The following is a 22,717-nucleotide window of genomic DNA, read 5'->3' as shown; positions in this document are numbered from 1 at the left end:
ACAGACTTGAGCTTCATTCGTATAGTTCCTGGCCCTTTTTATATAGGGGAAAGTCATATGGGGACCGTTTCTATGACATCAGGACAAAAAAAAATGTGATTTCCCCAGAACCAATCAAAATTGGACAAGTCTGTACAGTGCGTGACGGATGCCTGAATGACCAAGAACTAAGAGTTTCTTAGCCACGTAGTTTGCCAAGAACAAGTAGATCATTATTAAAGACTGTAGATGCAGTTATTTTCTGGTCACAAAATAAAACCCCAAATCTTTATTTTTTATAAGTCCGAATAGAACACCAAAGAATGGGAAAGGTGATTGTACTTTGCTGGAATGGAGTGATTAGATTTCATTTTGGATACTTTAAATGGTTGGGATTGTTTTTCTTTAAAATATGAGAATGCTTACCAAATAAATTTACTAACAGGAATATTTTCTCACTTCATTTTTTTTAAATCAGGGAGTTTGCTTGGCGTGACCCAGAGTTGCCAGAAGTGATTCATATGCTCCAGCACCAGTTTCCATCAGTTCAGGCCAATGCAGCAGCCTACTTACAGCACCTCTGTTTTGGAGATAACAAAGTGAAAACAGAGGTATGGTACATGTGTGCAGCATTTTTATTTTATTTCTGTGGAGAGCTATAGAAGAGTGCAAAAGAATGCACTACAAGTTGAGATGTATGATTGAATTGTAATAATGCAACATTTCTACTAACTTGTACATTGAGCTCTGCGATGCAAGAGCAGTCATCTTGAAATATACATGTGGTTCAGTGCTACATTTCGTGACCTGAAATTCTTAAATTTCAACTACACACCCAGTGTAAATTGAGAATCTTCCTGATGATGCATGCCTTTCTATCCCTACTTAACTTCACAGTGCTGTTTGTCTGATCCATTCCTGCATTGGCAGAGGAAAAACTTAACTGTGTGTCTGAGAGAGTTAACTTCTGTTCCAGCTAATTTCCCATGTCAAACAGGCACACAACAACTACTTCCATTTAGATAGGCTTTTAACAGAAAAAATTTCCAATGATTTTAACTAATACAGTGCAAGTTTCTATGTTCTCCTTGTCCTCCTGTACAATCTTACCCCCAGTTACTTGACTTTGAATCCATTTTGTCACCTTTTGACACAAATCCCCTTCAGGACTAGTCAAAAACTACACTAAACCTGTTACACCTAATTTCTCAAACTTCTTATCTCGGGTTCTCTCAACATCAGTTAAGCTAGCTATTTTTCCAACACTAAAGTGTTAATGAAACATCACTATACTACTGATAGGTCGCAATGTCCTACGCTCCCCGAAGGTTCTCTTCCTTAACTGACTTGGCGATGTCAGTCCTCGGATCTGGCTTACACCAAATATGCCAATGGATATTGTCAGTCTCCTGGCTGACTCGCCAGTCTGAAGGCTGAAGTGTTTGCAACCATCTTCAGCCAGAAGTGCCGAGTGGATGATCCATCTCGGCCTCCTCCCAATATCCCCATCATCACAGAAGCCAGTCTTCAGCCAATTCAATTCACTCCACGTGATATCAAGAAACAGCTGAGTGCATTGGATACAGCAAAGCCAAGGGCCTCGACAACATCCTGGCTGTAGTACTGAAGTCTTGTGCTCCAGAACTAGCTGCGCCTCTATCCAAACTGTTCCAGTACAGCTACAACACTGGCATCTACCCGACAATGGAAAATTGCTCAGGTATGTCCTGTCCACAAAAAGCAGGACAAATCCAATCCAGCCAATTACCGCCCCATCAGTACACACAATGATCAGCAAAGTGATGGAAGGTGTCGTCAAGTGCTATCAAGCAGCACTTACTCACCAATAACCTGCTCACGGATGCTCAGTTTGGGTTCTGCCAGGACCATTCTGCTCCAGACCTCATTACAGCCTTGGTCCAAACATGGACAAAAGAGCTGAATTCCAGAGGTGAGGTGAGAGTGACTGCCCTTGACATCAAGGCAGCATTTGACCGAGTGTGGCACCACGGCGCCCTAGTAAAATTGAAGTCAGTGGGAATCGGGGAAAACTCTCCAGTGGCTGGAGTCATGCCTAGCACAAAGGAAGATGGTAGTGGATGTTGGAGGCCAATCATCTCAGCCCCAGGACATTGCTGCAGAAGTTCCTCAGGGCAGTGTCCTAGGCCCAACCATCTTCAGCTACTTCATCAATGACCTTCCCTCCATGATAAGGTCAGAAATGGGGATGTTCGCTGATCATCGCACAGTGTTCAGTTCCATCCGCAACCCCTCAAATAATGAAGCAGTCCGAGCCCGCATGCAGCAGGACCTGGACAACATCCAGGCTTGGGCTGATAAGTGGCAAGTAACATTTGTGCCAGATAAGTGCCAGGCAATGACCATCTCCAACAAGAGAGAGTCTAACCACCTCCCCTTCACATTCAATGGCATTATCATCGCCGAATCCCCCACCATCAACATCCTGGGGGTCACCATTGACCAGAAACTTAACTGGACCAGCCACATAAATACTGTGGCTACAAGAGCAGGTCAGAGGATGGGTATTCTGCAGCGAGTGATTCACCTCCTGACTCCCCAGAGCCTTTCCACCATCTACAAGGCACAAGTCAGGAGTGTGATGGAATACTCTCCACTTGCCTGGATGAGTGCAGCTCCAACAACACTCGAAGCTCGACACCATCCAGGACAAAGCAGCCTGCTTGATTGGCACCCTATCCATCACCCTAAACATTCACTCCCTTCACCACCGGCGCACAGTGGCTGCAGTGTGTACCATCCACAGGATGCACTGCAGCAACCCGCCAAGGCTTCTTCGACAGCACCTCCCAAACCCACGACCTCTGCCACTTAGAAGGATAAGAGCAGCAGGCACATGGGAATACCACCACCTGCACGTTCCCCCTCCAAGTCACGCACCGACTTGGAAATATATTGCCATTCCTTCATCGTCGCTGGGTCAAAATCCTGGAACTCCCTTCCTAACAGCACTGTGGGAGAACCTTCACCACACGGACTGCAGTGGTTCAAGAAGGTGGCTCACCACCACCTTCTCCAGGGCAATTAGGGATGGGCAATAAATGCCGGCCTCGCCAGCGATGCCCACATCCCATGAACGAATTTTTTTTAAAAAGTCGATTTTGACTCCGTTCAAGACTGACACAATAATGGTTAATAGCCATATGACTTTATTTAGTATAAACAAGAGTCAATACCGTACAGTATTTAAGCAGTAGTTTACAAAACACAGTTGAGAATTATATTACCCCCTTCTCCTTTGAGTAGAAGCTGCGACCTCGATCCCCGTTCCTTCATGCACGTATTCTCATTTACCTGCCTGGTACTTTTTTTTTTGTCCTCTGCCCTGAGCCTGAGTCGGGGCTGGCTACTTATACACACTTGAGTTAACCCCTAACCCCTCTCTTCACTGCAGCAAATTTAAGCCACTTATCGATGGTTCCCTTATCAGCACTTTTGGGGGCCCATCAATCGTTCTTCCTTGATTCTGGAATGTAATTGCTTAGCGACATGTTTGGACAAGGAGGCCCATCCTTTGTTTCACTGTTTTTGCCTCAGATAGCATGGTTGTGTTTTTAACCACTATTATTACTGCACTAAGGCTGGTTCCTGTTGTTTCTCACCCATACCCTGTTAAGTTTAACCCTTTGAATTCCTCATACATTTGTGTGAAAACTATATTTCCTTACACTCTAACCTCCTACAACCCTGCGGGAACTCAACATTCCTCCAACTCTGACTTTTTGTTCATCCCCCCACTTCATTTGCCCCGCCATTGGCAGCTGTGCCTTCAGCTGTCTAGGCCCTAAGCTATGGAATTCCCTTCTTTAAATCTCTCCACTTCTCCTCCTTTAAGACCCTCCCTAAAACCTACCTCTTTGACCAAGCTTTTAATCAACCCTCCTAATATCTCCTTTGGCGTAGCATCTCGTATGTCTGATTATACTTCTGTTAAGTGCGTTGGGACTTTTTTGAAGTTAGCAGTGCTATATAAATACAAGTTGTTTCTAAAGGAGGAGAGGACTAAGGAGGGAATTCCAGAGACAAAGACCCAGGCAGCTTAATGCGCTGCACCAAATGGTCGAGCAAAAGGAGGGGAGATGCACAAGAGGCTGTAATCAGGAACAGAGCATTTTGAGGGGGGATATGGAACTGGCAGAGATTGTAAAGATAGGGTGGGGTGAGACCATGGAAGTAATTAAAGATGAGGACAAAGAGTTTAAACTTTAACGCATTGAGGAACAGGGAGCCAGTGTAGGTAAGCGAGGAATAGAGTGATGGGTGAGCAAGACTTGGTGCAGGATAGGATACATGCAACAGAGATTTGGACAAGTTGGAGATTATGGAGTGAGGATAGGAGGCCAGTAAGGGATGTTTTGGTGTTTATTGAGCCCAGAAAGGACTAAAGCAGGGGCAGGCGCTGTCACCCGGTGGAAGTAAACGGTCTTTGCGGTGGAGAGGGTCAAACAGACTGCCGAAGTTGCGAAGAGTCTGGTCATCCTAAGAGTGTGGCCGGAAAGGGGACGGAATCAGCTTTTAAAACAATTTATTCTCTGGGTGTGACCATCACTGGCAAGGCCGGCATTTATTGTCCATTCCCAGTTACCCTGCAATGGTTGTGGTGGGCTGCCTTGAACCACTGTAGTCAGAGTGGTAAAGATGCGTCCATGTGCTTTTCGGTAGGGAGTTCCAGGATTTTGGCCCAGCAACAATGAAGGAATGACGATATGTCCCAAATCAGGATGGTGTGCGACTTGGAGGGGATGATGTTCCTGTGCACCTGCTGCCTTTGTCCTTCTAGGTGGTGGAGGTTGTGGGTTTGGGAGGTGCTGCCATTGAAGCTATGATGAGTTGCTGCACTGCATCCTGTAGATAGGACACATTGCAGCCCACAATGCACCAGTGGTGGAGGGAATGTATATTTACGGTGGTGGTAGGACTGCTGGTCAAGTGGACTGCTTTGGTCATAGATTACAGAAAATAGGAGCAAGAGTAGGCCATTCAGTCCTTCGGGCCTGCTCTGCCATTCAAAATGATCATGGCTGATCGTCTAACTCAGTACCCTGTTCCCGCTTTTCCCCCATATCCCTTGATCCCTTTAGCATTAAGAAATATATCTATCTCCTTCTTGAATACATCTAATGACTTGGCCTCTATTCCCTTCTGTGGTAGAGAATTCCACAGGTTCACCACCCTCTGAGTGAAGAAATTTCTCCTCATCCTTTGTCCTGGATGGTGTTGAGCATCTTGTGTTGTTACAGCTGCATCCATCCAGGGAAATGGAAAGCATCCCATCACATTCCTGACTTATGAAGAGGCTTTGGGAGGTCAGGAGGTGAGCCACTTGCCACAGAATACCTTACCTCTGACCTGCTCTAGTAGTTACAGCATTTATGTGGCTGGTGGTTAGGCTCTCTTGTTGGAGATGGTCGATGCCTGGCATTTGTATGGTGTGACTGTTACTTGCCACTTATCAGCCCAAGTTGTCCAGGTTTTGCTGCATGTAGGCATGGACTGCTTCATTATCTAAGGAATTGCGATTGGAGTGGAACACCCTGCAATCATCAGCAAAGAGCCCCACATCTGACCTTAATGAAGCAGCTGGACATGGTTGGGCCTAGGACACTGGCCTGAGGAACTCCTGCAGTGATGATCTGGGGCTGAGATGATTGGCCTCCAACAACCACAACCATCTTCCTTTGTGCCAGGTATGATTCCAGCCACTGGAGAGTTTTCCCCCTGATTCCCATTGACTTCAATTTTACTAAGGCTGCTAGGTGCCACACTCGGTCAAATGCTGCCTTGATGTCAAGGGCAGTCACTCTCACCTCACCTCTGGAATTCAGCTCTTTTGTCCATGTTTGGACCAATGCTGTAATGAGGTCTGGAGCCGAGTGGTCCTGGCAGAACATAAACTGAGCATCGGTGAATTGGTTATTGGTGAGTTAGTGCCGCTTGATGGCTCAGTTGACAACTCCTTCCATCACTTTGCTGATAATTCGAAGTAGGCTGTTATGGCAGTAATTGACAGGGTTAGATTTGTCCTGATTTTTTTGTGGACTGAACTTATCTGGGCAGTTTTCCGCTTTGTCATTTCGATGCCAGTGTTGTAGCTGTAGCGGAACAGCTTAGCTAGGAGCTCAACTGGAACACAGGTCTTCACTACCACCACCTAGATATTGTCGGGGCCCAGTAGCTTTTGCTGTGTCAATTGTTTTTTGTTTTCACATGGATTGAATCGAATTGGCTGGAGACTGGCATCTGTGATGTTGGGGACCTGAGGAGGAGGCCAAGAAGGATCATCCACTCTGCACTTCTTGAAGACGGTTACAAATGCTTCAGCCTTGTCGTTTGCACTCTACTATTGTTGAGGATGGGGATGTTCATGGAGTCGCCTTCATTTGTTTGCTTAATTGTCCACCACCATTCATGACTGGATGTGGCAGCATTGCAGAGCTTTGATCTGATCTGTTAGTTGTCGGATCGCTTAGCTGTGCCTATAGCATGCTGCTTCTGCTGTTTTCACATGCAGGTGTGTTGCAGCTTCAACAGGTTGGCACGTCGTTTTGAGGTACGCATGGTGCTGTTCTTGGCATGCTCTTCTGCACTCCTCATTGAACCAAGGTTTGTTATCTGGCTGATGCTGTTGGAGGAGTGAGGCATATGCTGGGCCATGAGGTTACAGATTGTGGTGGAATACAATTCTGCTGCTGCTGATCACCTACAGAGCCTCAGGGATGCCTAGTTTTGAGCTACTGGATCTGTTTTTAATCTCTCCCACTTAGCATGGTGGTAGTGCCACATGACACGATGGAGGTTGTCCTAAGTTTGAAGACAGGACTTGGTCTCCTCAAGGACTGTGTGGTGGTAAGGGAACAGAGTTTGTGGCAGATACCAAAGATGGTGGCTTTGCTCATTCCAATGTTGGTGATACCCCTGATAAAACTTCAGGATCAGCCTTATTATGTTATTCTGACATCCATGCAAGGAGGGGTACATAGCATAGTGAGGTGAATTGATCGCCGTCCTTACTAGATCAGGGAAGTTGAGGAAGGAGGATTTCCGGACTGGCAGAAAGATCCCTATCTAAGGGCCTTGGCAGGTAATGTGTTTTGACATTTTTTTTTCTTCCCTTCTGGTTCCGTTAGAGGACTTGGAAGTTTATGCTATTCAAAAAGATTTTTCAACAAGGTTTTATGAATGTGTTAATTTTACTCCACTGTTCATATTAATTGGAGACAGCTGCACGTGGGTGGAAAAGTTATGGATATTCACTGAGTTTTATTTTCACATGTGAAATGTAATTAATAGCGACGGAAAAAAACATTGAACACACGAGAATGTTTTTAGGAACTTAGACAGAACATAGTGTATTGTTTTGAAGATCTGAGGTTGCATTATATCCTGGATGGTACAGGGCAGAAGCAATACTGAATGTACAGTTAATCAGATTTCTTCATTCACTTCTGCTGGAAGTAGACAATTAGTTTTGTGATTTCATTAGGGCCTAGATTACTAGAAAAATGCTCGGAACAGAGGCATCCAACAGACAAGCTCTGTGCGTATTCCTGTGAATGTTGTGTGAAACAGCCCAAACTTTTTTTAAAAAAAACAGTGGGCAAGCTAAAAATTGTGTTCACCCACTGGAAATCAAAATAACATTTATATTAAGCAGGGATTTGTAAATTAAAGCCTGAAGACCAACATTGAAACCATATTTATCAATTGTATGAAGGAACTTTGGTAATTACAGCTGAGGATGTACGTGGCAATCAGTGCTCCAAATTGATCTTGGAATAGGTTCTATCCAAAGCATAATGTGTATTTTTTTTATATACCAGCGGCAGAGCTGATGAATTACTAATGTTTCCATAAACTCTTGTGAGGTTGTTTGTGTCATTACATTCTTAAAAACTGTAGCTGCACTTGGGCTCTTATTGTATGTGATTTTTAAAGAACTATCATCTATCATCAAGACAAACCCTTGGACTATCATATACACCAAGATAATTGAGGCAAAAAGAAAGTCAGCTGTAGTCATAGCTCTAATTATCTCTTGGTGTTTCAAAACACTAGCTATAACTTTAATACAATTACAAAACCAGATTTTCTTTTTGCCTCAATTCACTTTGCACAAGCATTAAGAATAGATATTTCACACTCCTTTTAATGTGTGAAATGGTTGATGATGGTATTGAAAGCATTTACTTCTTGGCTGTTACAAAGTTGTTGGGTTTTTTTGGAGTAACTAACATTTCTGCATTCCATGTTTTGAGATGTTGAGCAGAAGCTGTCTTTATTTAAAGACAAGCCAAATGGAATATTTGGATACTTCAGTATACAGTAATAGGAGCTGGTGCAAAGTTGCTCTAATCCATCTCAGTGTTGCCCTCTAGGTATGCAGATGGTCAAACTGAGTACATTTTAATAGACTAATTGAGGAAGGGACTTCAGCTTTGAATTTGAAGTATTTAATTGATACCAGTAAAATTGCTATTTTAGCAGTATTACAGCTTTCAGTATATAAAAATTATTTGGCACATGTTTTAAAAATTGTAATTGAAGCTGTTTAATTGGCATACCTCTGTGTGCACAATACTCATTCATCAAACAGTCTCCGATGCCTATTTAAATCATAGTGCAATTTAATTATGTAAATTTTAATTTTGCAATGATGCTCCATTTTTAAAAACACACAATACATGATGTTGATGCAGCATTTAGTGATATAGGATAAAAGTTCATGTAGGAATTTCTAATATTGATGTTGTGGGCAGGGGAAGGTGTTGTCACCAAGTAAAAGCTAGTGTTTCCCTACGAAGAGGGGAGGGAAAAAACAAAAAAATTCTCTAAACTACTTTTACTGACCACCTGGTGGCCAATTAGTGTTGCATTGGAAAAAGCCTGGAAACAAATGGTGTGTGATAGAATGCAGACATTAAAAAAGGAGAATGTGACATTGCTAGAATAAACTGGAAATTACCATGGGAGTAATTTTCAACTTCAGTGCCTGGACGGTAACCTGGCACAGCAGAATGCCTGCCCATTGGAGAGCCCACCTGATTTTCATTCCGTTGATTTCAAAATTTGGCGGGCTCTAAAACAGGCGGGTGATCCGATCCGCCGGGTTGCTGCCCAGCTGGCAAAGTTCAAAATGACCCCCGCCATATATGGAATAACGTAGTTTGATTGCTGGATTGTTAACATGGAGTTTGCCAGATTATTTTGTGGTGGTGGGGGGCGGGGGGGGGGGGGGGGTCGTGGAGGAATTTGAATGTTAAATTTTGCCTGTGTTTTTTCACCTCCTTCAGTAGATTTAAATAACCTGTGACGAATTTGACAGCACAAATTGTATGTGTTCCTTTTGGAAGTAGTGGCCTTTCTTCCATATTTTGTGTTTTTATTGTCATTAAATAGAGTCATGTGCATAATGATAAAATAGTGGAAAGCTTTGCTGCTAGCAGGGTGAGGGTTAAACTTCACCTGCATTCAGTTAGAGCAGTGCCTTTGGTGTTTGTTGGATTACTAAATGCATTTTTTTTTAGCAGTAAATCAGAATAATATTTTCTATATACAGTAATAAACTTGATATGAGTATTCTTAGCAATATCTCTCTTTATTTGCCCAAGGTGTGCATATTGGGTGGAATTAAGCACTTAGTTGATCTTTTGGATCATAAAGTCCTCGAAGTACAGAAAAATGCATGTGGTGCACTTCGGAACCTGGTTTACGGAAGAACAACTGATGAGAATAAAATAGCCGTAAAGAATGCTGGTGGCATCCCAGCCTTATTGCGTTTGTTACGAAAAACTGTGGATGCTGAAATGAGAGAGCTCATTACTGGTAAGTGTTGGCATATCATTAAATCTTATTTGACTAAATTAATAAATTGTAACCAAGGAACTGATGAGTAATTTCATTTCTAAAGTGACTTTTCCCCAGCTAAGATTCTTACTCCTTGCGCAGAGGGGCTCAAATCTGAGTCCTCCTTATATATGGCTCTGTACCACAGCATATAGTCTATGTAATCACTGAACCATCTTTCAGTGGCTCGAGATCAATAATTAATGAAAAAGGCAATATGTACAGATTTTATAGTAATGTGTGCAGTAATATCACTTTAATTGTCGTTGTGAAGTACACTTGTTGACTGCTGTAGAGAAGCCCATGGCTCGGAATATTCCGCCCTCCAAAACAAGGGCCTGGCAGCATCACTGAAGAATATCTGTGTAAATCAATTTCAATTTTTTTAATGACTTCTGTTTGTTTTTTCTACTTTTTTTGTGTCTTATGTGCTTCAGTGCAAGAAGATATTGATTGTAATAATGTAATTTAACAAACTACCCTCAACCACATCTAATGTCGTCCTGTAATTCTGCAGTAGAAATAACCCATTAAAATGTAGGGAATAAATAGAAAAAATTGCTGCAAGTTAGATGTTGCTTGTGCTGCTATACAGATTTAGAATCATAAGATAATAGATATTTACAGCGCAGAGGAAGCCCTTTCAATCCGTCGCTAGCTCTTCAATGAAGATTAACTACTCTGGTCCCATTTCCCGACTGTTCTCCCCTTTCAAATATTCAACTAATTCCTGTTCAGAGGCTCCGCTGGTGGCATGAAACCTTTCTGTCGGCAGGTGCGGCTCAGAAAATTGAGTTCCTGACTTCGCATGTTCTTTTTGCAGCGTGCCTAGTGTGCAGTTTTGGGGGGCTGAATGAGATTGCACTATAGGCCTGCACAAACCTTAAATAAATGGTATATTTGGGAAAATAAGGTCCCATGCTGAATTTTATGACTATTCGGCTGTGGCTCTACCCCTCAATGTGCACTTTACCCATATAAAATGGATGCATGACAAGGAAATGTGCATTGCCTGCTGTGTAGTGCCTCTTGCTGTTGTTTCATTGAATGTTGAAGTTTTTTTTAAACAGTATGCATTTCTCTACTTGTACATTTAACATCTTGCATACTTTTTTTTTCCTTCTGCAATTTTGCCTTTTTGTCGAAGCCTTCAACTTGCTATGACAGACATTCCTGAAGTCTTGGCAATTACTGCACAGTACAGGCAGCAGCTAACAAAGTTGGGAGGACAGGAATCCCTTTTGGTATTCCCATAGTGCTGCATAAGGGGGACCAATTAAGGATGGTACAGCATGTCCAGACATTTCAGGTGGTGTGTTCACTACCTTTAATTGAGGATCAGTGTTTACAGACCATGCCACTGCTACTTGGTATGTCACAGGAGACTTGTCCTGAGTGTTTTTACTTCACTGCCTCTGCACTTCACTTATTTATAACTGTTGTCATACGTCCTGTGTCATGATTTTGTCATGACTTGCAATACTTGGTAAAACATCTGCTTGCATTACTTAATGGGTGATGCTGTAACACCTGCTTGCATTACTGTTATGCTTACCTTTCATTGCCTTTTTAGTTCTCCCATGTAGGTGGCATAAGTCCATCTGACATTTTCTTTTTCAACTATTTTAACTGGTAAGTTTTGTTAATTTTATCTTTTTTTGCCTCTTTTCAATTTTATGTATGCTGTACTGCTCCGTCGCCTCGGTATTGCCTTTGGCACTCCGCAAGTCTCTGTGTTCTCTCCCTGCTTTTGTTGCTACTGTCCTCAGTTCTACTCAACTCCTTTCCAGCAACCAACTGCTCCTGGCCCTGCTCACCTCGGGTGCCCCAGTAGCCATTTAATTTTTATTTTTAACCCTTGTCTTGGCCTTAGCTCACTTCTGCTGCCCCTGCTCTCTTGCCCTGTTTGCATCCAGCATGCCGCTGCCAGTACTAGCAGTTCAGAGAAAAATAAATCCGGGCGGAGAGCACAATTCGAGGGTGAAAGGGAGAAAGTCGGGTGGCGGGAGTGTGAGAGACACCAGGAGAGGGGATGACCTTCTGACTCTGAGCAATGTCACAGGAAATCTGCTAATTTTTTATGGAATTCCAGTACAAAAATGTAAGCTTTGATTCGTTGTCCAGCAACACATAGCCAAATGCACCCTTCTAAAATAGTCAAGTAAGTTTTCTGATATTACTGTACATTGAATTAGCTGCCTTCATAAAGAGGGATTAAAAGGGTTTTGAAGGAGGAATCGGGATACCATTTCTTCTTTGAGAAATTTATACTCAATGGTCTAATTAGAACCTGTCATATGGATAGTTCACCTATATAATGGAATTTTAGAGGAAACATAATTATGAAAGTTTCAAAAAGTAGTGCAAACATCAACAATTTTACTAATTTTAGCAGGTCTTGCAGTACTTGAATTATTGAAGTGCTCATGATTCCTTAGTTTAGTTATAAACTAAAAGGTTCCTCTGTAGTAAAAAGAAACCTTTACAGTATTTTGGTTTAACAGAATCAGAAAATTGCATCAAACCCATTGCATTTTGGAAATTGATCTTCATATTAGCAATATATACAGAACATTAAGATGCTTCCTAAAATACATGGCTTTTCTTTGAAAGCAGTTTCATACTTCCAATATCCCTGCTATAAATGTGAAACGGTTAAGGGGTTATTCTGAGTGAGACAGAAGTGCACTGTAAAGAACTAATATTCTGAATGTGGATGAGCAAAGGTAGGAGGAAATGATCAGGGCAAAAAAGAATTGGAGATATAGAAGGAATAAATAGGGATAAACTTTAAGTACAAAACCAAGGCCACTGTAGCTGAATAAGAAAGACAAAAAATGCCCAGCAGAAATATTTTTAGAAGTGCAGTTATCAAATGTAGTGAGGTCAGGAGTCATACAAAAATGAGTTGAGGATAAAAGCTAAAAACAATATTAGATGAGGCAAGGGGTCATTAGAAAGACAGTTTGAAGATAGCGACAAAAGGGAACCACCAATGTTTTAGCTGCATAAGTAGTAGATGGAGAGTTAAAGACCAGATAGGTCCATTTAAGGGATGCAGGAATGACAAATCTGTTAAACGCATTTTTATGCCAGTCTTTACAAAAAAAAACTCTCAAATTCTAGATTGTCATTTTTATCTATATTACAGATTTAACTGCTGAATCTGTAATATAGAAATCAGTAAAGCGTGTTACATGAAAATAATTTAAAGAATTAAAGAATAAATTCTGCGAGGCATGGTGGGAGAAAGGGACCATCCACACTGCCAGGGTATATTGGGAAAATCACAGGGCTGTGATTTTCTTATGTGCACTGGCTGCAAGCATGGCACTTTTGTCGCTATCTTCAAACTGTCTTTCTAATGACCCCTTGCCTCATCTAATATTGTTTTTAGCTTTTATCCTCAACTCATTTTTGTATGACTCCTGACCTCACTACATTTGATAACTGCACTTCTAAAAATATTTCTGCTGGGCATTTTTTGTCTGTCTTATTCAGCTACAGTGGCCTTGGTTTTGTACTTAAAGTTTATCCCTATTTATTCCTTCTATATCTCCAATTCTTTTTTGCCCTGATCATTTCCCCTCAAATGACCACAGTATGCTTTGATCAACCTAGAATTCTTGAGGAAATGAGCAAGATTTTTAATGAGTTCAGAAGTACAGCAGCTGCATCCAAAGACTGGAAGATATCGAATGTTGCCTCAATATTAATTAAAGGAATTATTGTTCATGATGTTAGTTTTAATCTAGAAAGCACAAAAGGCCAAAATGATTAGTCAGTATGGTTTCGGAAACAACAGATAATGCCTCTCAAAATATAATGCAGCCAGGTGGCTACTATAAGAGAGGTTGATGGTGTGCAAGTGGATGGGCTAAGGAATAGTGCACGGCTTTTAATGCGTGTATAAATAGATCTTCATTAGTAAAGCTAAAAAAGGAAAAGAATCATAGTATGATTACTAATTATTCAGTAAAACTATCCAGTTAATGTGAAGCTAGTAACGAGGCTAATCATTTGGAATATTATGCACAGTTATGGATACACTATATTTCAAAGAACTTTGCTAGACAGCAAATATCTAGAGTTGAGTGACTATCTTTTGCTGATTTATTCTCTATACATTTATTGTTTTTTTTCTGATGCCACACCCTCAATGCACTCAACCTCCATCCTGTTTAAACAAGTTTATCTCTTCATACAACTTGCAAATGGGACCACAAAAATCTTGTTTCTTATGATTCTTCGAAGACACAATTGCTTCATGTCACTTGCAGGTCCAGCCAACTGTGATTACCTCTTGCCTTTATATGGCTCCAGCTTTAGTCCTTCCTTAATGGGATTCTTGCATTTTTATCTCCTGACTCAAATGTAACTCCCACCACTAAAGCTGCCTCCAGGAGGTTCTGTTTCCTCTGTCGTGCCAAGTACTTTTCCTCTTTTTTTTTATATAGCCTAACTCTGTCCAATATTTAAATACTGCTCCCATGTCTGGTGAGGTCTTTCTAGCACCTCTCTCATTTCTGGATATAATACAAAAATAAGCTTGTCATATGATATTTGATCCTTCTCTCACCTACAGCCTCCAAATTTTTCACTTCCTTTTTTTTCTGTCATGTAACCTTTTTCTTCATTCTTTGTTTTGTTGATGGTACTATAGTCAGTTCTTCTCTGAACTAACTTGTTCCTCCTTATACTGGAAATATATTATCCCTCATGATCATCCTTTCTGCATCATTTGTGTTGACATCAAGACTCATTGCACAGTCTCCTTCACCAAATTATGGTTCCCATGCTATTGCCACAGATGCAGTAAGCCAAATGGCCTCCTTCTGTGCAGTAAACTTGTATAGTTCTATGCTGGATCCACAGAAATCTCACTCGAGCTCCCCAAATGTCCCAGTGAGTAAAGACACTGGCCAGTGCAATTCAAGGCAATGGAGACCTTAAGGTCTCTGGTTCAAACACGAGTCTGTGCTAAATTAGCAAATATTAGCTGGGACTGCACCCTGGGCTACGGAGCGAGAAATTGGCCACAGTTTCCACTCCATCAATATGCAGTGATTACTATTGGTAATTACAAGTTTGTGCATCAGATGAAAACAAACCTTCCACAATGGTGCTCACTGTCTAGGTTCACACATCAATAATGGCCACTTTGGCAAGTTACCAGAGGGTGTTGGTACATGGAACCATATCCCAGCAAAAGGCAGGACTTTCAGAATAGTAGTGTCACAAAAGTGCTAGGCTCTCAAATAGAAACCTAAGTTCAGTTCTCCTCAACTGATATATCTACCTGGGCTTCAAACTGTGTGACTAAGTTGTATGTGACTACCAAGGACAAAAGGTTAGAGTGAGTGATTGCTCCTATTACTAGACAGAGGCAGGTCTTATTGCAATCCAAAAACCTAGTGACATTTAAGATGGATCACAATGTGGAGGAATCTAATGCAAAAATCTAAAAATGAAGCTGTAACCTAGGGTTTGGAACTCATCCTTCTCATAATTTTAATGAAAAAGTTGGTATGAATACAAAATAGGATTTATGATTTCCCATTTTGTCGATCCTGGCTATTTTGATAGTTGTCGACCACAGCTATTTCACCTCTATAGTGTATTAACAACATTTTAAGAATGACTGCTAAATTTTCTTGTGGTTACATGTGTTGATTAGTTGAAGTGAATATCTGAAATCCCAGCTTTCAAACATCAAAAAGTAACCGTGAACTCTGAACTTGTCAGCATTGTAAAGAAAGAGATAAGAAATTTAAATGTTGAAATTTTACTTCAAGATAGTTGCCAGTAATTTTCATGGGGGTTCTTACAATTTTCCATCATAACTCAGCAGAAGATTGGCGGAAACCCCAGAGAAATAGCCATTTCTCCTGCATTTCTGCCTAAGTTACAGTGGACGATCAAGGAAGCCCCGTGGAAATTCTACCCCAGTTTCTTTGTGGTGACTAGTTTACATACGAACAGTGATGGACAGAAAAAGACCCTCTGGTCCACCCAGCCTGTCCCACACAGTTGTGATACCTTGTATAATCACAATATATACATTCTCCACCCCACCTGAAACCAATTTTGAAGAATTGAATGTCTTTTACTCTTGAGGAAAAAGGTCTGCAGTTAGCAATTCAGTAGGTACTGGGAAATGAATGGACACTTCAATGTTTTTTTTAGGAGTCCTCTGGAACTTGTCTTCATGTGATGCAGTAAAGATGCCAATTATTCGTGATGCTTTAACAACTCTCACAAATAGTGTGGTGATACCTCATTCTGGTTGGAGCAGTTCTTCTTTTGATGAAGACAGAAAAGTGAAATTCCATACTTCATTAGTTCTACGAAATACTACTGGATGTCTAAGGTAAGTAAGGAAATTATCCTAGTCAGTCCAATGCACATAGCTATACAAGTATGTTGAAGGATTGGAATAAAAGCTATAGAACTAAACTTAATGTTAATTTTGCATGTTTAAGTACAAGAATTGAGTGTTTTCAAATAATTGTTTTTGACTAAATGAGCTGAAGTGCTAAGTAATTTTTAGTTTCAAACTGTTCCATAGATCTTATTTTTGTTTTTCACTAAATTTTGTCAGCCAATTTTCCCCTCTCATCGCCAACACTTCTCAAAATGTTAACTCCGTGCTGAAGTATGGTTCCATGGGCATCCACTGCCTTGCCCAAGTGGCTGTTTGTCATGTATGAGAAAAAAAACAATGAATTCTATGTCTAGTTTCATTATCTTTAATTAAATGAAATGTTTATATGTTTACTTGAATGTGTTGGCTAGTTATATATTAACAAGTTTGTTATCTTGCAGAAATCTTAGCTCTGCAGGCGAAGAGGCGCGAAAGAAGATCCGATCTTGTGAGGGGTTGGTGGATTCCTTACTATATGTAATCCAGATGTGCGTTAACAGTGCAGATTATGATAGCAAGGTTTGTGATTTTTGTTGCCTGGACAGGATGTTTGTTGTAATTTATTCCATTGATTTTGGTTTTACTCGTTCTTTTAATCGTGTATATGGTCACCAATGTGCAGTATACCTTTGATTCTATAAGTGCTGTATAATTCTTAAATAGCTCACTGAACTTTAAAGAAATTCATTGTTTAAAGCACTTGATTTTTTTTTGTTACCAGTTTTCCCTCCTTTTCTCCCCTTCTCTCCTGAAGACACTGAATTTTGTTGATATAATTTCACAGGCACCAGCAGCTCTCTGGTACCTCATCCAAGTGGCCATCTTTAGAGTGCATTGACTATTGTGCAACATGAAAAGAAGAAAAATCCTCTAATCTCAGTTATGTTGATGTGATACTTAAAATTCTTCTGTTTGTAGCATGTTGCTGTGTGCAAAATGGCCACCAGGGTTGTCTGCATAACAACAGTCACTGCACTTCAGAGTAATCATTGCATGTAAAGCATATCTGAGAAACATCTCTTGGAATCAAAGGATATGGGGATCGGTGGCAAAGTGGCGTTGAGGCCAAAGATCAGCCACGATCTGGTTGAATGGTGGAGCAGACTCGAGGGGCCATAAGGCCTACTCCTGCTTCTATTTCTTATGTTCTTACATAGTAAGGTGCTATATAAATGCAAGTCTTTTTCAAAGCTAATGGGAGTTCTGAGGTTTAATTTCTACTAATGTCTTTTAGATGGGAGCAAGACTTTGCTGGTTCACATGTTTGCTCACATCTACTTTCTTGTTAAATTTAATACATACAGGAAAATATTCCTGAGGTATTTTTAAAAAAACTGATTTGAAACAATTGTTAAAGGTTAAATGAACCAGAACATACTCGCGGCCAATATCGAGATAACATAAGACGTGGTCGGAGAAGATGCACACATCACAGCCAGTTGAACTGAACTCTCCAGATGACTCCCTTCTTCGTCTCCAAACCTATGGCTATGATTTTACCCCATTTATACTGCTTCTATCTGCACTACTCTATAGGCATCTGCATTCCTTTACCACGTTTGGTACCAGTCTCTATCAAGATGTCCCTAGGTCTGCTAAATATTATGATTCTGAAGGTGCACATCAATCTGTGTTTTAGTTAACAAGACACAAAAAGAGAACTGAGTCTCCAGTTGGGGTGATAAATCGAATCTAAATATAAACAGTGTCTGCCCTGGCCCAGAAGCAGGCTGCACAAGACCTCTGCACGGACAAATTTTCAGCCTTTTTGCAGTCTTTCAATTTTAGTTTTTTTTTAATTACAGAAATAATCTCAAATGGAATATAGTACAAGAATATAAGTAATTTTATCATGTAAATTGGATTTCCTAACTATTCTTCAATCTTAATCTCTAACACGTAATCGGGTCTTCAACCTGCTACAGTGATAAAGATGCTTGTTTATCCCCTGACTGAAGGAGGATAGGCTTAACTTTCACAGATACCTTCAGCACCACTCTATATTGGCAGATGCAAGATCCAGTTTGTAAGGCTATTTTGTGATCCCTACACTAAGTTGGAGTACTGAGTTTCCCTGGGAAGCTCCAACTGCTGTCCCAACTAAAACAGCAAAACTTGTCTATGAAAGATGGCAAGTTTAAATGTCAGTACTGAGATTTGAATGTGGACCCTCTTAAGGTGGTTCAGTGATAGATAGCTTTTTGGCAACCAAAGGTATTAAGGGATATGGGCCAAAGGCAGGTATATGGAGTTAGATCACAGATCAGCCATGATCTTATCAAATGGCAGAGCAGGCATGAGGGGCTGAATAGCCTACTCCTGTTCCTATTGCAGTAAAGTTATTGAAAATATGACGTGTTCATTAAAATACAACAGATATAAATGACATTCTAATTGTTTGTCATTTTAGACTGTTGAAAACTGTGTTTGCATCCTGAGAAACCTGTCCTATCGCTTGGAACTAGAAGTTCCACAAGCTCGTCTGATGGGAACAAGCGAACTTGATGGATTACTTGGTAGTGACTCTCCCAATAAAGATGCTGAGACTGGTTGCTGGGGTAAGAAGAAGAGAAAGAAGAAAAAAGAACCACAGGAAGATCAGGTAAAATTCGCTATTCATTGAAACTGAAATATAATTTTGAACTCTTTGTAGTCTCATGGGAGCTGAATCACCAAAAAAAATGAATGGATGATGAAATTAATTGAGGGGAGAGGTGATAACCTTAAAGAATGTAAACAAAGCTGAAACTGAATGTGAACCTAAAATAGTCACTTTACAAGATGATTGATGTATTCACCAGAGAATATACTCTTCATGATCAAAGTTAATCCAAGTTGGTTTTATCAACTTCTCCATTTTATTGATGTTGGTCCTGACAGGATTGAAGGACTCCAAAAAGAAAATCCTCAAGATTTTTTAGTATTTATCCCAGGGTATTAAGAAAGCCACGGGATGAAATTTGCAAATTCTTGACGTTCATTAGGAAGTCACCCATTTTAGAAGGTTCAACTGGTTCGGAAATAAGATCACATAGTACCCATATTCCAAAAAGGTGACAAAACTGACCTAGGCAATTATATGGCTCGATTTTAACATCCCATACTGATTAGAAAGGGGTGGGTGGTGGGGGTCAAATAGGGCAGAGAACTTCCCTCTCCATTCTTGTCACACCAATAATTTAACTTCCACATTTTCGGCAGTTTTGGGAACACCTGCCACAGGCCACTTGGGCTTTATCTATATGTAAAAGTCGGGGTCCCATGACTCAGTTAGTACCCCGATGCTTTATAAATGCAAGTTATGGTTTTTGCTCTTGCTGTTAATTATGCTTCTTCAAGTGAAACAATTGTAAACAATTTTACAACACCAAGTTATAGTCCAGCAATTTTATTTTAAATTCACAAGCTTTCGGAGGCTTCCTCCTTCGTCAGGTGAACGATGTGAAACCTGACTAAGGAGGAAGCCTCCGAAAGCTTGTGAATTTAAAATAAAATTGCTGGACTATAACTTGGTGTTGTAAAATTGTTTACAATTGTCAACCCCAGTCCATCACCGGCATCTCCACATCAAGTGAAACAAATAAGGAAGCAGTCTAGACAAGGCTTTATACAATACAGTTGAGAAAAATCACCTGACTAGTTATATATTAAAGAAACAGTGTTGTTTTTCCCATTTATATGTTGAGATTGAACTTCTTTAACCAAAATATGTCAGCCTTGGCTTATTGGTGGCACTTCTGCCTCTGACTCAGAAGGCCATGGCTTCAAGCTCTACTCCAGAGATTTGAGCATATAACCTAGGCTGATACTTCCGTGCAGTACTTGAGGGAGTGCTACACTGTCAAGATACTATCTCTTGGATGCAGAAGATCCCATGGCACTATTCGAAGAAGAACAATGGAGGCCCCCGGTGTCCCGGCAAACATTATCTCTCAACCAGCATTGCTGAAAGAGACTACCTGGTCATTTATTCCATTGCTGTTTGTGGGACCTTAATATGTGCAAATTGGCCTCTGCATTTTCCTACATTACAACAGTGACTACACTTCAAAAGTTCATTGACTAAAGTACTTTGGAACATCCTGAGGTCATGGAAGATGCTATATGAATGCAACTATGTTCTTTCACATAACAAAATGTTGCAAGGAGCTTTATAGGAGGAGCAATGGACAACCACAGTGGATAGTCTGACTTTATAAATTTTTCACACCAAAGTGATTTTTCAGTGGGATGCTTAGTAGACTTACTTATGTGTTATTTATTTCAACTACAGTCTGTTCCTGATATCGTGTCATTTTTTTGCACTTAAAAATAATGGAATTGACCAATAATTTGAATTAAGCAATGTAAATAACACAGCCAAGTGGTATAATATCAGATAAGTGAATTAAGTGACTTTCAATTACAAGGAATAGAATGTAATTATAGGGATCTTACTATTTTTAAGTTACTACTTTTTTATTTTCAGTGGGATGGAGTAGGTCCAATCCCTGGATTTTCGAAATCCCCCAAGGGAGTTGGAATGTTGTGGCATCCATCAATAGTGAAACCATATCTCACACTTCTTGCTGAAAGTTCAAACCCAGCTACATTGGAAGGATCTGCTGGATCTCTACAGAACTTATCTGCGGGAAACTGGAAGGTATGTCCAAAAATAAATATGTAATTATAAATAATGAACACAAAAATGTGTACATTTCTAGGAAATACAACACTTATTTTTTCCATCTTGGGCCTCACTGTTTCAGCATCTAGTGGTCCTAAATCAGCTTTTGTACATCCAGATATGGGCTGAAGCTCTCTTGCACCCTATCCCAACAATGTGATGCCCCGATCTCACAAGAGGACCATCTACTGCATTAGTGTTTTTTCCATTTCTTACACTGGCAATTCTCATAGCTGACTGAACCAAAGTTATGGGCATTTTGATGATACAAGTTTATGCCCATTGCAAAGAGTTGCAGCTGACCATAGAATCATAGAATTTTACAGCACAGAAGATAATCATTTGGTGCATCACACCTGTTCCAGCTCTCTGGAAAAAGCTGTTCACTTAGTTCCATGCCCTTTCCCCATAGCCTTCTGAATTTTTCCATTTTTCAATTATTTATCCATTGCCCTTTTAATGACAATTATAGATTCTGCTTCCAACATGTTCTGGTAGAGCATTCCATGTTCAACCCTCCTGTATTTAAAAAAAAAATCCTCCTAACACCTCATTTTTTTGGTGGTGATCTTAAATTTCTGTCGTCCTAGTTACCAACTCACCATCCAGTGGAAATAGTTTTCCCCAATTTACTTCAACAAAATCTCTCCTCGTAGTTTTGAACACCTATTACATCTCCTGTTTGTTTTAATGAAAAATACTCCAGTCTCTCCTCATAACTAAAGCCTCTCATCTTACTGTATAAGTGCATCTCTTCTGTCCTCCATGTCCTTGACATCCTTCCTAAAGTAAGGTGCCCAAAACTGAACTGCAGTCTAACCAATGATTTGTATAGATTTAGCATGATCTCTTTTTCATTCTGTACCCCTGTTTATAAAACCTAGCATCCTGTATGTTTTTTCAATAGCTTTTTCAACTTGTCCTCTCACTTTTAAAGTCGAGAGAGAGAGTGTTGCATCTTTGGTCTGAGCTGGATTCAAAGTGACAGGATAATGTGCCATTCCATTGCGTTGTCCAGGCTTTACGGAAAGTACAAGCTTCCAAAATATTACGGTTTTAGCATTAAAGGAGAAAGCTGTTAGATTGGTCTTATAGCTTGATTGATCCGTTTACAAATGTGCTGTAGCTATGGTTCACCTCTTGTTTTTGTCCAGTAGAAAACATTAATCTGAGAAACTGGTTGCCTTGTAGTACCTTAATCTTACCACTGAGTGGAATTAATGTGACTTCCCATTTGAAAATGTATACTGTTGTTCAAACATTCTGCCTTGTTTCTGAACAATGTTACCTAGTGACTAGAATTAAGTATTTCAGTATAGAGTGGGAAGTTTGTTTGGGATATATGTGCCTGTCTGCAGATTTGTCAATGTTGTCTGAAACTAGCACGGTCAGGTTTGTAAGAATATTACATATTGACTCCCTTGCAGCTTTATTTTGTACTTTCCTTCCCCTTCCCTGGTCAGTGCTTTTGTATAGCTCAGATTTAAATTATAAATCTAGCCTATTGCAACACTGCAAATGTGTTATATTCATGAGTGGGTTGCCTGTTAACTTACAAGTAGTTTCAGACATTTTTCCATATTATGTGCTTTTACTTTATTACAATGCGGATTATTGGGGAGAGGTCCACTTGAACCTTATTAGGCTGTGTCCTACATCTAGTCTGTCTGTATAGTTGACTGTCACTTTGAAATTCCCTATAGTTCAACTTGAAGCCAAGTACAGAACTAAAAAACTTGCATGTGCCATGGAACCTATACTTACAG

At 40.4% G+C, this 22,717-nt stretch overlaps 1 protein-coding gene across 1 annotated transcript in view; it reads left to right on the top strand.

Annotated features, from left to right (window-relative positions):
- pkp4 (plakophilin 4) overlaps positions 1 to 22,717 on the top strand; it is a 144,717-nt gene that overhangs the window by 78,458 nt on the left and 43,542 nt on the right. The window contains exons 10-15 of the mRNA XM_067987424.1: positions 458 to 590; positions 9,627 to 9,840; positions 16,048 to 16,231; positions 16,687 to 16,804; positions 18,696 to 18,887; positions 20,754 to 20,927. Of these exons, the coding sequence (XP_067843525.1) occupies positions 458 to 590; positions 9,627 to 9,840; positions 16,048 to 16,231; positions 16,687 to 16,804; positions 18,696 to 18,887; positions 20,754 to 20,927 (1,015 nt within the window). The remainder of the gene's footprint in view (positions 1 to 457; positions 591 to 9,626; positions 9,841 to 16,047; positions 16,232 to 16,686; positions 16,805 to 18,695; positions 18,888 to 20,753; positions 20,928 to 22,717) is intronic.

The sequence above is a fragment of the Heptranchias perlo genome, chromosome 7, assembly GCF_035084215.1.
Source record: "Heptranchias perlo isolate sHepPer1 chromosome 7, sHepPer1.hap1, whole genome shotgun sequence".
In the NCBI taxonomy this organism is placed as follows: Eukaryota; Metazoa; Chordata; class Chondrichthyes; order Hexanchiformes; family Hexanchidae; genus Heptranchias; species Heptranchias perlo.
The sequence above is the reverse complement of the archived record's forward strand: the minus strand, read 5'-3'. Positions and strand labels throughout refer to the sequence as shown.